Here is a 17,042-nt window from a genome sequence, read left to right on the forward strand (position 1 = left end):
CATAAAACATCACATGCATTGTACTTTGAATTGAATTAATGGTCATCACATAGAAGGGCAAACCACAATTTTTTGGCTGCCACTTTGAATTGCAGATTTCATCAATCAAGTACAATAAGGATTGATGTCTCTGATATTAATTGATTAACTCACAATTATAAAGATAAAAAAAATTAATAAAAATGCTAGCAAACAATGCTAGTAGGAGCAAAAATTACAAGAATAAATTAGAATTAGCTTCATATACTAAGCTAATCTAATAGCTCATACAAAGTTACTGGGCTGCAATAAGAAGAGGCACTAAGGGTAGCATTGCTTTCAGTACTAAGTACTTAACCCGGCCTGAAAGCACTGATGGCGCCGAGTTTATTTGTTGATTCACCATGACATAATCTTCTGCAAGATGTTCAGTATTAGATACATATACATCAGTTTGAATTCTAAGGTTAAAACAAGATTACTCACCTATTACTGGACCGGGAGCAGGTGAATTCAGAATGTAGTCAGAGCCTGTAAACATGAACATATTTGTTGAGGTTTCACTGATTTTTTTTCCTGACATCATGATTTTGAAACAATGATGAAGAAATAAATTTCGATAACAAACAGAGAGGAATAAACATAGAGTAATAGGGGAAAGAAGGAAGTAAAGATCTACAGCTGCGAGTTACTCGGTATACTTACTTGGAGCAGGTTCTGGTGCTGATGGATTCTGCACTGATGTACTCTGGAGTGGAGTTTCAGCTGGTTGGTCTTGAGGAGATAGAGAAAAATAAATCAAAATGAGACTAAGAAATTGAGAAAAAATCGTAGCACAAATGAAGAAATCGAAATTCTGAAGATAATTTCATGTATACAAGTGAAGTGAGAGCCCTGAAAGTTATGATAGCAGACAGCAGATTTTACAAGAGACTGACACAAAAAACTCGGTCTTGCAGAATTTACCTGGTGACGCGTATGAAGCTGATGGATTCTGATATTGATCATAGCCTAAATTTACATGTTGAAGACACTGTCAGTCTTATGAAATGCAGGGTTGCCAGAAAGGAATCAGATCAAATAAACTTAGCTAGGAAGTGCAGTAAAAACTTCGCAACAAGATTACTTAATTACCTGAAGGCATGCTTGGTTCCTTCGTTTCATCTGAATAAGAACCTAAAAGTTTGAGTGATTACACACACAGAATTAATGGGAGGAATAACAAGGAAGGAGATCAGGTAAATCTTGGTATAAACTTGATATCAAATTTGATTTTTGCTCATTCACTGCTGGTTTTATCCTATGCAATTACTTATTGAAACTAGTTTTTACTAATCAAAGCTGGATTTTTCTGATCAAAATCAGCAGATTTTTTGCCAGACCTTATCTTTAGTAGTGAGTATAGGGCCTAAAACTATAACTAACATCAAAAAAAGTTTCGATTGTGATCGAGTACTTACTTTGTGGAGGTGTTTTAGGGGACTCATGATAACCTGCAGAAGATTGAAAGATAGGTAAATGTATGTTTTACCAGGAAAACATAGAGAAGTACAGAATTAAAGAATGATTAAGGTAATGACCTGAAGGTGGACTTGAGGAAAATGCACTGTGCAGCTTGGAGAAAAGGCCTATTAGAGGTGCTCCTGCAGTAAGAGTAGGTTCACTTTGGTCGTAGTTGTCACGGTCATCAGTAAAGCAGTCACTGCTATCAGGACCTCCAATTAGACCTCCATACAGAACATTTGGATTTGGGTTCCAATTCCTATACCATTCGTCGAAGCCTTGTGAACAGTCCAACCTGGTACTAAGCTCATGTATAGATGGGATAGAAGAACCTCTGTGGTGAGGCTTTTGAGGATAATGGGTTCCGTAGCCTATCAAGTAGCTCATTGATTGAGGATTGTTACCGAGTATATAATCAGCCTGCACCGTACCATACCGAGTATATTTTGCTCAATAGACTTAAGTTGATACTTGTAGTAAAATAGTCTAGGCTAAAAAAGTTGAAGGGCTGAAGAAGTAGCACAAAAAAATATTTACCTGTGACTTAGCAAAGTTGAGAAGATCTTGAGACTGTACTGTACCGTCTGGACATTGAATCACAGAGCTTGAACTAGCTAGATATTCAGAATAGATGGCTAAAAGGAAAGAGGCTGATGCAGCATACTGCAAGTTGTTTGACGCGAGAAGGAATGCCAACCCTCCTGCTCATACAAGCAGGAAAAGAAATAATCAGCTAAGGGATCTTTCGCGGTATCATCAGATCAGTACCTTTGGACAGGGCATATGCAAAGGACTAGACTGACCTGGAGTCATGGGAACATTATCCCCACCGTTTTTCTGCAAATAAGCGCAAACAAAGAAATCTGCTCTGGCTTTGTATTGCTTCAAAGTTTCAGTGTATGCTTGACCATCTCCATCTAACAATACCTGTAAAACACACATGTGAACTACTTTTGACAGGTTGATGATCACATGAAATTTCAGTTTTTATCAAAAGATATTATCAAAATTTGAAACTGAAATTACGTACCTTTGTTAGAAGGATTTGTACACCAGCATACTTGTTATCCCAAGAGAACATTTTGACTGAATTACCAGTTCCACCTAAAGAAGCTCCATTGTAAGATGCATACTGCAAGTAGTAGTCGTTATTCGTGGCTCGGTACAACCAGGCAGCTGCCCACAAGAGTTCATCCTTCAAATCATTACCAACAACATTTCAGTGTTATAAATTTGATGCAACACCAATACTTGTAGAAAATATTATTTAAACAAAGATTTGGCTCTAATTATTAAATAAGATGATGACTAATTACATGGTTTCGTATTATGAACTATGAGAGCATACACAATATACTTGTATTTAATTTTTTCTTCCCACAAATAAGGAAAATGATCATGTACTAACCGTGTATCCGGATGAAGGATAGAAAGATTCGGCTTCTGGGTAGGAATCATCATACAGGCCTCTGAATGTATCAGCAAACGAAAAAATCTGCAGAAAAAATCTGTTCACCAAAATGCAAACTTGTACTAGAAGAAGAGTACTTGAATGCAAATAAATAAGAGACTACATACCTCTTTGGCATGACTCAAGAGAAGACCCGAGTAGGAAGAATTGTAAGGCTTAAAGGCTAAAGAAGCAGCAGCCAAAGCCGCGGCAGTTTCACCAGCAACATCAGAACCAGGATGGCTAGAATCAAGCTTATAAGCTAATCTTGATGTAGTCATTTCTTCAGCACGCTGCCAGCAACTATGATCCTCTTCTCCTTCACCTACCTAAACACGCTTGCAAATCAGCACAATAGAAAAGCTTACACATGCGCGATTTTTTTAATAAAAAGACACGAGTATATAGACTTATTACCTGAGCCCAAAGAACATTGTTGTCACAATGTGCCTTGAGAAAGTAATTAGTCCCCCATCGAATTGCTTCGAGGGTATTATCCATTTGGTTAGCAGCTACGATTTCTTTCCTCAAATCAATAGCTGCCCACGACATTAGTGTCACACTATACGCCATTGGAAGCCCGAACTTCACATGGTCCCCTGCATCATAGTATCCTCCTACTAAGTCTGCCTGCATACATTGAACATTTCTCAATTTTCGTATCAGTATGACTAATCCAAAGCATATATGGAGGAGTCGGACAGGATTCTCTCTAGTAACTAGACGAGGAATTAACTATAGAGAATCCGGCCTCTTTAATTATTATGTGTACATACTTGTTGTGAAAAACCATCTTCGAGGCCAGAATCACCACGCCACTGAACTCGTTGATTACCGGGGAGTCTACCAGACCGTTGTGCCTCAAAAAACAATAAACTCTTGTCAAGTGCATCATTATAATCAAAGGACGCCGTAGTTGCTACAACATTGGTAGAAGTCGATGTTAACACGTAAAAAAGTTGTAAGGTGACCAAGAGAACACCACACAAGCGATATCTCCCCATAAAAATTACTATAAGTCTAACAATTCTATGAATTAAAATTATTGCATAAAGTTAAGTGTATGTAGTTTGTTTGCCAAGGATGCATGTATTATAGCAATGTTATGTTCATAGCATTATAATGAAGGAGAACCAAATACATGATTACATGAAGAAAGAGTCTAGAAAATGACACACTAAAAATATGTTTGATTTTTTACATCAACTTGGTTGCCACCACGTTCTAGTGAATTAAGCTTAAAGGTGCTCACGTTTTTGGTCAAATGACAAAATGTAAATTAGAAAATATGAGTCAATTGCCTTTTAACCCAAAGAACAAAAAATAAAAAAATAAAAAAAATAAAAGATTGCTTGGAAAATATACATACGAAGTATCACGCAATATTATTGGATTTGTTTATCTATGTTGTCATTATAACTAGCTTGGTTGACTAGTTTTAAGTAGCAGGCACAATATTAATATATAATATGGTGTACGTGGCAGTAGAGGGTTAGATGCCGATAATAATACTAATAAGAATAATAATACGAGTAATAATAATAATTGTTTGTTCATGCTTTACACCAAAATTTAGGAGTTTGACTTTTATTGACTCAATTTAGACCTTAATGGGCTACCAAATCTTCAGATTGGGCTAAAGTCTATATAATATATAGTCAAAGCCCAACATAGATTTTTTTTTAAAAAAGGAAAGCCCAACAAGTTAATAACTAAGTCTAACAAATCAAATGAACATACCTAGTGCGAATAAATTCCAATTTGAAGGAGGGGTGGATGAGATTCGAACCCGTACATGTTAGAAGACCAACTCAACCACAAGCTTAAGGTAATGGTTGAGGCACAGGAATATATTTTATACTCTATCACGGATGAACATAGAATCATCCCTCTCTCCCGCGCTCTTTCTATCTCAGTTTCCCGTTGAAGCACACTCTACATTTAGATCAAATCATATCAGAAAAAATAAATTTAGATCAGATTAGGGAAAAAAAGTTCAGACCAAATCAGATCAACAAAAATAAGGTAAAGACATCTTATATAATAATTTAGGATTCAGTTTCTCAAATTTAAATCACAAGTCTCCAAACTTCTAATACTAACTCTTTTTTTAATTTTTTTTTTTTTTTAAAAAAATATAAAACTCTTCATAATAACATCTAATCTCATCCTAAAACTCATTAACTTCCAATAATAATATTTGGAATAAAATTGATAACAATAAACAGCTGAACATAGAACTATCCCTCTCTCCCGCGCTCTTTCTATCTCAGTTTCCCATTGAAGCGCACTCTACATTCTCCATTGAATATTTCTATCCTCCATTGAAGCAGCTTTTGAGGTAAGATTTTTTTTTTTTTAATCATCGAATGTCAATTTCACTATCTTGGGTTTATCGTTAATTTAATTGTCAATTTAGGGTTCGAATTACTGAACTATTGGTTCTAATTACTAAGATCATAACGTTCAATTTTATTGGTAGAAAAGAAATTTTGATAATTGAATCAAATGTTAGGATGGAAGTATGAAATTTGATAATAGAATCATATTTGGTAGCTAATGTGTTGCTGATAAATTTGTTTATTGTTTGGCGCATATACTTTTACATGCTGTTTTTATTCATTCTGGGCTTGTCTCTATTTGGTTCCAATCGGCAGAACGAGGTGAATTGGGGGATGGACTTTGATACGTTGTATAAATTTAAGCTGCCGATATCATCATCCTTGATGGATAAGGAGGAGGAGTTTTTCTCTCCAATCTTGAAGATACCCAAGGACAAGTATCCCAACATGATGGGATGTGTCCAGTTAGACTCCAAGCTGTATTTTTTCGGTGGCCACCACATAGAGCCTTGTGAGCTTGATGACGACTACTACTACTACAATAATTGCAATACCGATGCTGACCTTGACAACGATTTTATTGATATTACAGACCAATTTTAATGCTGATGATCAAGGTTTGAAACGACTCCCTTCTTTAATGGCGACTGGGAAGCCGAGACCTTGTGGGTTTGTGGCCAATGGGATGATTTATGTGCTTGGGGGAAGTGTTAGGGACAGCTTTAAATTATCAAATGACTTAATTTAAGCGCTTTGAGCGCTTCAACCCTGTTGACGGAAAATGGGAAGTTCTAGACGACTCCCCCCTCAGATGTCTTTGGAGATGTGTTGAAGCTACTGTGATCGATAACCAATACAAGGTCTTGATTACCGGGTGGAAAGGTAAACAAACCATTCGTATCGCTCCTCATACCAAAAATGTCATGTGCCACTTGGGGGATGGACATTTCTGCTATGTGGTTACTGGGACGGTTTGCTATGGTGATGATTCCCTTGCCCCTTGTCCACATACCCGCAAAGTCTCAGTTACAATTTTTAAGGAGCTTTCTAGTCCAGTTGTAGTTCAAGAAGAGGGAGCCTGCTCTTTTGAGGCCCAAATTTTGTGTGTCAAGGATTATTTTATGAAGATGGAGTCTCATGGCAGTGCCGATCTAGCAGGCTGCTTCTTCATTCGTCGTGACTGTAAGTCTCCTGATTAATTCACATCTTATGTGACTCACATACTGTTATATTCTCTCACAACTCATCATATTGGCGCTATTGTTCCGGATTTGACGTATCACATAAGAATTTATTGGAGACTCAGTAAAGTTGTCATCTTTTGTACACGAACTTGACCTTTTATGCAATTATGCGTCTTGGATATCATATGATGTTTGGGACGCTGCTTGCTTTTGTTTGGGGTCGTCTCCATTGCTAATTTGTAAAGCTTTTGTTGTTTAATTATGTGTTGGTGATTTGGACCAACTAGTGCTAGAATCGGCTGATTTTGAAGAATCGTGGGAAATATTTCCTTTGAATTAACGAAAATTCTACTATTGTCGTTTTCATTATGACCACCACTTTACTTAATTTTCATTGGATGATTTTTTTATTTTTTTTAAAACTTGGTCAAACCTATTTTTGGAATTTTCCTTTTTTAATTTTTTTTTTTCCAAAAAATAATTACTGATTTTCCAAAAATCATTTTATAATTTGTATTTAAAATTTTCAAAAATCATTTATTAAAATTTGTATTTACCTAATAAAAAAAAAGAAGGTTAATTTTTAAATTACTACCTAAAAATGTATCCGTTTTCAAAATAACCAACCGTTAAATTTTTATTTTTATTTTACCACCTCTTAAATTCAAAAACTACTCAGATTGCCACCCATTTTAAATTTTCGGTGGATTTCTTTTATGTGGGCCCCACCTAACGACTCTTAGTGGTGACATGATGAAGATGGTCAGTAGTAGTGACAATTCCAATAGCAAACTCTTGGTTTTTTTAGTTGTTTTCTTTTGGTTTTAGGTTGTCTTGTACTTAATAAACTAATTTAAAGGGGAGGTGGAGTGAACACATAGTTGATTGTAATGCTTAGACATAGTCGTTACTAGCCATTGGGTAGGTCACATACCAGAAATCCACCGGAATTTTGAAATGGGTGGTAATCTGAGTAGTTTTTTAATTTAAGGGGTGGTAAAATAAAATAAAAAATTAAACGGGTAGTTATTTTGAAAATAGATACATTTTTGGGTGGTAATTTAAAAAATTTCCAAAAGTTAATAAACATAAAAATCAAAAAATTGTAAATCAATGTTCTTCACGTTCTTCAATGTCCTTCAACTTTGTTCAATAATTGACGAATTTCCCTATTAATTAAGATCGTGCGCGTGATACCAGTCTTGCGTCACTGTTCATCGACAAAATTCACATTCTTCAACGTCATTCAACTTTGTTCAAAAATCGAATTTGCAAAATCCGGGTTTTTAAGGCATATTGGCGCTGATTTAGGATTCTAGAATAATAGATTTCACTAGTATAATATCAATCAAAGGTTGCAAAAATATCGAATTTATGTATTCAATGTAAAAGAATTTGAGATAATTAGGTAATTTACGTTCTGCAAAATAATCTGATAAGAAAACGTCTGATTTTTCTTCGAAACGCTGTTTGATCGAAAAAAAAGGAGGCGGAATTACAAATCGTGTTTGTGTGTACGACATTTACCCAGATACGGATAAGACATTACCTATTATAGACAATTTAAATATTAAACGATTAAGACCATACGGTATGTTGGACATTACCAATTGTATTAAAGTACTTTACGATTGGAGAAGACAACCATATTTGTCTTGTAATACATGTTTCATCCGAATAAAAAAAAATATATGGTTTTCAATTCTGTTTTCATATAAAGCATTACCACAAATTATAATTGGTCATTACCTGTTAAATTCACTCGTTGATTAAAAACATATAACCGTAGGTTCTGTTGGACATTACCAATTACTGATTTATAATTCATTAATATATTGTTATCTGCTTAATTGGTAGGAAATGTGACTTTGGTCATCACTGGACAACCACAGTTTATGTTAACCAGGGTTTGGTATAAATGGTAACTAATATATATTTACTGTAATTTACTATTGTGGTTTGGTATATATTTACTATGGTAACTAATGCATATACTTCAATATTAGATTAAACATTCCCTTGTTTGAAACCAAAAAACTAAGATTGAAATTTAAACTTTCTTTATGCATAATGAATTTATTAAACATCCAATACAAATTTAACTAAGAAATCAAATTAATTGAACATTGGATATGTCCATTAAATGTTGTGGACATTACCAATTTCTAAATTATAATTTGTTAATATATTGATAATTAGCTTGTCACACATGATTTTTACATAATGATAGTTGTACTTAGATTCTGGCCCAAATGGTTATGTACGTACTTGATAGTTGTACCTAGATTAGGCCCAAATTGGCTTTTACTTGTTAAAATTTGAAGAAGGAAAAAAAGTTTAAATACAAATGTGTAATGACATTCTACTAAATATGATAAATCATATTATAATTACATGAAAAAAGCATAGTTACACGGTATGTTTTTTCAATTAAACCCTTCATTGAATTTTTCAAATTAAATTGAATTCAAAGTTTTGAAATGACCGCCCATGTTTTTTGGTTGTCAGTTACAAAACTTTAATTTATATCCTTGACCTAATTCTTTACACGTAACCATACAAAAAAAAAATGGGGGATTCATTATATTCTAGAGGTTCATCTTCAAGTTTTGGCGGATTCGTGATGAAATGTGGATATGGTGTTCCCTCTAAGATTCGTACTGACAAAGCATAACCACAATAGGGGAAGGAAATTTTGTGGTTGTGGAAAATTTCCGGTAAAATTTCTAAATCCTTTCGTCATTTGTTAAATTGTATAGAGATTGGAAAGTTATTTAAATAATAATTTAACTTTAACAATGTTAATTAATATGAGTACATGTAATATTCTTTCATTAGGGTCCTAATTACAAATTAGGGTATAAACTACAGGAGGCTGATTGTGGATTTTTCAAATGGTTGTACGACGATGTCGGTGGATGCGTAGAATGTGAGATGATGTCAAAGAGGTTGGATGCAATTGAGAAAGAAGTTGAATCTGTAACTATGAAGCTGAACAAAATGAAGGTTAAAAAAGAACAATTTGATGAACAAATATGCGACTTGAAAAACAAGTTATGTCAATCAAATACGGAGAAGAATAAGCAAATTGCATACACAAGAATGACTTTGTTTGCGCTGATTATGTCATGGATTATGTTTTTGGTCAAATATTATTGAATGATTTATCTAATGCTAATTACAATTGAATAAGAATCATTGTACTGTGGAATCACTTGTTTGGAATTTTGTTAATGCTAAATATTACTTCCTCCGTTTTTTATTACTTGACCCGCTTTGACTTTTACACTATTCATCACCCTTCCTTTGACCGTCTTTTGTGAATAATATGTAAGGAAAAATACATTCATGACTGATCTTTTTGGATTCGTCTCAATAAATACTATCATAATATATAACTTTTATAATTTTTACTTATGGAGAATTTAAGTTAATGATCGTCAAAGTTCTGTATTGACAAGCGTGATAAAAGAAACAGGTCAAGTAAAAAAGAATAGAGGAAGTATTACAGTTATCTACCAATTCAATTTCAATTTTAACTAGTACAAACAGATCTACAAGTATTGATGCCTACCAAGTATTTTAAAATGTGTCTTTTATACACCGAGTTATCATAGAAAAATTGCTTATTATCAATAAGTGCGTATCAATGACCTTATATAGTTGTAGAATTAATGGAAACATTGCATATCCAAATTAAGTTCATAACATGGGGACATCATGTTTTCCATATAGAACACATTTTAATTTAAATTGTTAATAAACCTCATACTGTAGAAACATACCATACTTAAGTACTTAATAAGTTCTTTTCAAAAAAAAAAAAAAAAAAACAACAACAACAAAGTACTTAATAAGTTACACACCATACTTAAGTAATTAATGACTTACATGCCATTAGTAGAATTTTGCCACAAAGGGCCAATATATTTTAAGACCTAGAGTACAAATGCCTTAAATTGTCTTCACACCGAACTTGAAACAGCACATATACTACAACCAAAAATATACAGTTCCCAAGTTTAGATACCTTTCCAGAAAAGTCAAAAGCCTAAACATAAAATGATAATAAAAATAAGCATCATAAAAGTCAATAGCTTCATTATCACCAAAGGTTGCAATTCCAGAATCAGAATCAAATATATCATCAGTAGGTGCACCACTAGCAGACCCTTCTCCTCCCCCAATGTCGTCTCCTTCACCTTCATCAGCAACTTTCAAAAAAAGAAGAAAAGTAATACAATTAGTTTTCTGTAATTGCTAGTATAAAGAAGATAGGTAATAACCCGATTCATAGTATGTCAGTACATATTAATGTGTACAACGGAAAGTAGCTAACCAATGTTCAAACATATAGGTAATTACCAACATATAGATAGTTCATTGCCAATTTAATATAAATTCCATTATGTAAATTAAAGAATTTTAAGTACAATAAGTACTTGTAGCCTGCCTTTAAAAAAAAGTACCTGAAGCCTCATTACGAGCGTCTATTATAGACTGTGCACTCTCTCGGATGTCACTCATAACATCGTCAGTGAATATGTCCGGCCTCATCCGCTTAAGCATTTCTTGCACAACGACGCTCTCAAGCATGACAATGTTAGATGATGCGTAATTGCTTCTTCACTATCTTCCTCATCATCTCCAATATCTTCCTCACGCACTTCAAGCTCGCGCTTCCGTTTAGGTGCACGCTTTACCCTTACATTAACCCACTTTTTTGCCTCGGTATCATATGTGTACCCCAAAGCATTAGAAATGGTATTATAATTGAACGGTTGCTTTGCAGCTATCACTTCATCAGATAAATCAACTTCAAAATGCATAAAAACCTTGGTTAATCACATCCCATAAGGAAGAAATAGACCTTCCTTTGATGATCTTTGAGTAGTAACCATGTAGTCAATCATCATCCTCGGCACATTCATTTTGATACCAGTAAGTACAAAGTACATGACCAACATGTCTAGGTAGGTTAATGAGGACAATCTATCATTACGACAATTAAAGGATCTGAAGAGAATCAGATGAAAAATACGCGTAGGCAGTGGCAGTTCATAAATTTCTGATTTCTTAGTCCTACCAGAGTCTTCTTCTTCAAGCACAAAATTAAGACTTTTTTTAACATCAAATTCCTTAACAGTGCTCCATTTCTTACCCGGGAGAATGGCACGTATCCCTGCTCGAGGGATCTTTAAGATTTAGCTCAAAGAATGTTCATCCAACTTTATCTCATTTCCCTTTACCCAAGTGAATATTACCAGGGTGTTTTCTGTTGGCAACTTGTCCCATTGTTGGTGCTTAAACCACCGTCGTAAAAAAATCAGCGTGGACTTTGTCAAGTGAATCGAAGTCTACATGTCGGCATTCACAAATTGTCCTACTAGTGAATGTCTTATAGTACAACTCACGGTAGAGGGTCGACTTGAACCGTGGATCCGTGTCTGTTGCTTCGTCGTCACTGCTAGTATCAGCAACAACGGGAGAGGGTGGTGTAGCAGCAGTGGAAGCTTTCCTTGTTGATTTTCTTCTAGAAGGGGTTTCTTCTTCAAACCCAACGATATTTGCCCCTTTTTTGGGGTCTCTTTTTTGGTTTTGTTGCTACCTGCTTATATCTGACCATTTTGCTACAAAAAATAAATAAATAACCAAAACAAAAATTTCATTTGGAAAAATCAAATCATAATGCATTTTGAAATTCCCAGACATAGTGAACAAAAACAAAGGTCAAAAGTACACATAAACAGAAGAATAAAGCTACTATCATATTCAAATAGGTAATAAACAAAAAACAACAAAGGGTTTTTACATAAACAATTAATTAGAACATTATATTATATCCCAAATGAAAACAGAAATAACCAGCTGATAGGTAGACAAAAAAGCAAAAGATTTGAGCCACTATCATATCCAAATATGTATTAACCAAACAAACAAAGAGTAAATACATAACCAATTAAACAGAACATTATCTTTTATCCCAAAGGAAAAACAGAACATTATCTTTTATCCCAAAGGAAAAACGGAACATTATCTTTTATCCCAAAAAGAAGATTTCAACTAAATGGATAATGCAAATTCAATTCAGACTTTCATATGAAATGACAAAACACATTGAGCAAAAATAAGGGTCATAAGAAGACAAAAACATAAGCTTAGATGAATTGTCTAATTCAAAAAGGGTCATCATAGGTAGACAAAAAACAGAAGCTTTGATCAACTATCCTAACCAAATAGGTAATAACCAAAATAGCAAAGAGTAATTACAAACTCAATAAAACATAACATTAGATTTTGAACATGTAAGCAAACTTCAAAAAATCCCAACTGAATGGATTTCCTTATAAAAGCACATTGGTTTTAAACAATCCAATGAATGGTCATTGAAAAATAAATGAAAACAGGACATTTTAGTATCTCACATACGAATACACGAAAGAAAAAAATTGAAGATTTATTGGTGATAGCCAATATAATAGATTGTCATTACAACTAAATACAGCAGAGCTATAGTTTATTTTTTTTTTTTTTTAAAAAAAAAAAAAAAAAAAAAAAAAAAAAAAAAAAAAAGCAGAGTGCAACCACAAAAACAATAAATCATACAGTTTAAATATGCATTTCACAAAAGCTGTAAAATTAGAGTTCAACATCATAATTATACTTCAAGTTCCCAACTTATAATGGAACATATGTAAACTTATAATGGAACATATGTATTACCATTTGAAAATTAATCCAATAGTTAATAACGAAAATTAAAAGCTCAAGAAGTTCATAAATCAACAATTTCAACAAGAATCGCAAAGTAAATTGAAATATAGACTACTTTTTCAAATATATGAAACTAAACAAATTAACACCTTACTTCAAAAAGGAAATTGGAATTTACATATCATGAGAACAATACTAGTATTGATTCTAACCACAAAAAAATAATAAAAAAAAATAAAAATTAACAATTGCAAACCCTAATAAACTAAATTAGACATGCGTCAACAGAAAATTAAAGGAAAATAGAGTAGCTTTAGTACTCATTAACCCAAACAAATCCAATCACATCAAAAACCATTAGTACTACACAGTCATTGCAACCATGAAACAAAAATTTTGAAAAAAAATTAATCAAAAACATTAAATAATTAAAGAGATATTAACTTACAAGAATTTCGGTTAGGATGTGGACAATATTGTGTTTTTTATTGGAGTTGGAAAAAGACGCTTTGGAGAAGAAGAGGGAGACAATTTTGTGAGAATGACGGTTAATGGAATATTGGGGTTTTGAGAGGTGGTTTTGAGTGTAAAAAAAAAAATCTCCTTAATGAGTAAGTTTAAATGCGGATTTTTCACCAAATACCACTGAGTTTAAGCTTAATTCATCGTATACCACCAAAAACTTTCTAATACACCATATAACCTTCAGTTTTATGGAAATGTCACAACATGCCATTAATGACTAACGGAGGTTAACACCGTTAGTCATTAAGGTTAATAATGCCACGTGGCAGCTTGTGATTTGTTCCCTTCTAAATAATTTAATTTTAAAATAATTATTTAATTAATTATTGAAAAAATTAAAAAAAAAAGAAAAAAAAACCTACCACCACCAACGTTCCCCCAGCGAGCCACCACCAACGACACCCCTGTCAGCCACCACCAACGAACCCCCTCGCCGGTGCGGAATCCGACCAGGGCCTCCGCCGGCGCTCCTCCTCTTCCTTTGAACTGTCGTGCCTCCCTCGAAAACCCCATTGAATCACCTCAAAAACCCCCTACCTCACTCGAAAAACCGTCCCCTACACACCGGCCGACGTCGAAACCCCCCTCCCCGCGTCGGCAAACGAATTCGCCTTGTCCCGATGCCATATCCACCCCATTGAACCACCACGTATGCCGAAACCCTAAAACCAAAATTTAGGGTTTCGATTTTGGTGTTTTGGGGTTTCGTGGTGGTGGTTTTCGGCAAGTTTCGTGGTGAAGGTTAGAGGGGTTAATCGGGGATGGGATGGAGGTTTTCGGCCATTTTGCAAAGGTTAGAGGGGTTAATCGAGGCCGGGATGGAGGTTTTCGGTGATTTGCGAAGGTTAGAGGGGTTTTTCGAGGCTGGCTGGTGTTTTAAGGGTGGTGGTTATGGTGGTTTCGGGGGTAGGATTTGGGTCAAGGGGTGATTTCGAAGTTGGACTTAGATCGGCGGGGTGGTTGTTTATATTGGGGGGTTCCGGCCGGCCGATTTCGAGGGTTTAGGGTGGCGGGCGGCCAGTTTTAGGTGGGCTTAGGGTAAGGGTTAGGGTTTCGCGGTGGCTTGGGGGGTGGGTTTTTTTCATTTTTTTTTTTACATATTTTTGTTTTTGTTTTAACTTTTTTTATTTGGACCAATTATTGAGTGCCACGTGGCATTATTAACCTTAATGACTAACGGTGTTAACCTCCGTTGGTCATTAATGGCATGTTGTGACATTTCCATAAAACTAAAGGTTATATGGTGTATTAGAAAGTTTTTGGTGGTATACGATGAATTAAGCTTAAACTCAGTGGTATTTGGTGAAAAATCCGGTTTAAATGGCATTGATTTGAAATTTGATTTTTATTTTTTTATTTTTAATTTTTTTGTTCACCTTATACGAGGCAACTAATATTGTGTGGATGGGAAGGTGGAGTGTGTTGGTTAGTGTGATGATGATGATTATATCACATTAAAATGTTTTTGTATTTTTTTTAACCATAATCTATGCATTTAATGATTTATGGTTTGGTTTTATATATATCATTATTACTGGTTTATGTACTTACCCATTCCAAGTTTATCTCTATTTTTTATATTCTATGTAAAACAAATTTTGTATAAAGGAAAAATTGTCAAAAATAATACAAACTTTGAGCAATCCGCCAAAAACAAATCAAACTTTAAATTATTTTTGAATAATACAAACTTTGAGGGTTATCTGCTTTAAACAAGTTTAAACCGATTAGTTACCTCATGAACAGGTTATATGGAACACGTGACATTGTATTTTTTTTTTTTAACTATTGCACAACTTTATAAGATATATAAAAAAAAAAATAACTGGTTAAATAAGTTGTAGGTAAAATATCTTGTTTAAAGCAGATACCCCTTAAAGTTTGTATTATTTAGAAATAATTAAAAGTTTGACTTGTTTTTAGTGGATCGCTTAAAGTTTGTATTATTTTTGACGATTTTCCTTGTATAAATGTAATATTGTTGGTTATTAAATGCATGAAACATGTTAATACCTAATTACGTAATTCAACCTCTATATCACTTACTTCATATACAGCCATGAACAAGCTTCAACCAAATATCGTATACATGTATAATATGTAATGTCGATTACTGTGCAATTTGCATGTATTATTCAACATTATTTGTTACTTTTATCAAGTACTTTTAAAAAAATATTTATTTGTAATTACTAATAATATAATATGTCAATGTCAAATAATTATTCAAACCTATTTATGTTAATATAAATTGGTGATATATAGTTTAAATTTTTTTTGAATTTAATAATGTATTAAATGTTATGTTACCACTAGTTAAAACTTAGTTTACTAACAGCATTGGTATAACTACAATTTTTTTTAATTTATCTTGAAAAGAAAGTTGTCAAGTGTATTAATTATTGATTGTAAGTATCTTTTTATAACTACGAATTATGTGTATCGCTTAAAAAAGAATAACTGCTAAAAAAGTACTCCTTATATGATATTAATTGACATATCATATGGTAACAATTTTCCAATAACAAAAAATTACTTTACAAAAAATATTATTCCATACAAAATAAATCTAACTAAAAAACGAAGCTTACCATACATAGTTTTATTTTTTAAAGTAAAGTATAAATAAAAAATGTGTTATGCAGAATATCTGCCAATATTTATTTATTTTTTTTAAATTTTGTGCACTTTCCTCAAATAAATATTTATGCACTTTTTTTTAATTATAGCAGCTTTTTGATTTATACACGTTAATATAAAATTAAAAATTTTGACATAATTTAAACAGTTCTCGTTAAATTATTTTTAAAAAAGTAAAATAAAGAATAAAATAAAAACTGTAATTTGCAAGTTCTTTTTCCACAAATAGCAGTTACAATACGTCACCACATATAAACCTAGAAAAAAAAAACAGTTACAATGAACTTCTATATAACTCATTTTATTGTCCTTGTGAATATTATAAAACATAACATACAAGAGAAAAAAAGTAAATTAAGACAGAATGAAGATCAAAGAGATTAATTCAGACAACATGGAGGAGGAGCAAGACAGAGTATGTGTTAGATATTTTTACATATTTGATCTTATATAATTAGTATTAATATCATTGTACTACTATAACATCTACATGAATATAGTAATAGTATCTTTCATTTTGTTAATATCATATATGATGCATTTTCTAAAGAGTATATAACTAGAGATCATATAATTACTTCTTAAATTGTTCATTACTTGCATTTATTATATATGTTGAATTTCCTAAAGAATATGGTAATCTAGATCACATAACGACATCTTAAATTTTTAAGTTCTTGCATTTAATTTTCTAATATAATACTG

General features: G+C 33.1%; 1 protein-coding gene across 1 annotated transcript; it reads right to left on the minus strand.

Moving 5' to 3' along the window:
- Window positions 1-242: 242 nt before the first annotated feature.
- Window positions 243-10,939, minus strand: LOC145590206 (endoglucanase 13-like). The gene is made up of 16 exons (XM_081646957.1): window positions 10,928-10,939; window positions 10,516-10,660; window positions 3,709-3,851; window positions 3,350-3,562; window positions 3,061-3,261; window positions 2,891-2,977; window positions 2,513-2,677; window positions 2,286-2,409; window positions 2,020-2,183; window positions 1,560-1,902; window positions 1,440-1,472; window positions 1,114-1,155; window positions 895-990; window positions 685-753; window positions 466-510; window positions 243-396 (listed from the first exon to the last, which is right to left on the minus strand). The coding sequence occupies exons 1-16, from the start codon at window positions 10,937-10,939 to the stop codon at window positions 275-277; spliced, it is 2,004 nt and encodes a 667-aa protein (XP_081503083.1). The 3' UTR covers window positions 243-274.
- Between the last annotated feature and the right edge of the window lie 6,103 nt (window positions 10,940-17,042).

This window comes from Chenopodium album, chromosome 17 (assembly GCF_948465745.1).
Source record: "Chenopodium album chromosome 17, dcCheAlbu1.1, whole genome shotgun sequence".
In the NCBI taxonomy this organism is placed as follows: Eukaryota; Viridiplantae; Streptophyta; class Magnoliopsida; order Caryophyllales; family Amaranthaceae; genus Chenopodium; species Chenopodium album.

What these genes read in the sequence shown, in the direction of transcription:
- LOC145590206 (XM_081646957.1), bottom strand. An exon ending in ATCCTTCATCCGGATACACG is followed by an intron (nt 2,678 to 2,890) that starts GTTAGTACATGA and finishes AATGATTTGAAG; the next exon opens with GATGAACTCTTGTGGGCAGC. An exon ending in TCAACTTTGCTAAGTCACAG is followed by an intron (nt 1,903 to 2,019) that starts GTAAATATTTTT and finishes GGTACGGTGCAG; the next exon opens with GCTGATTATATACTCGGTAA.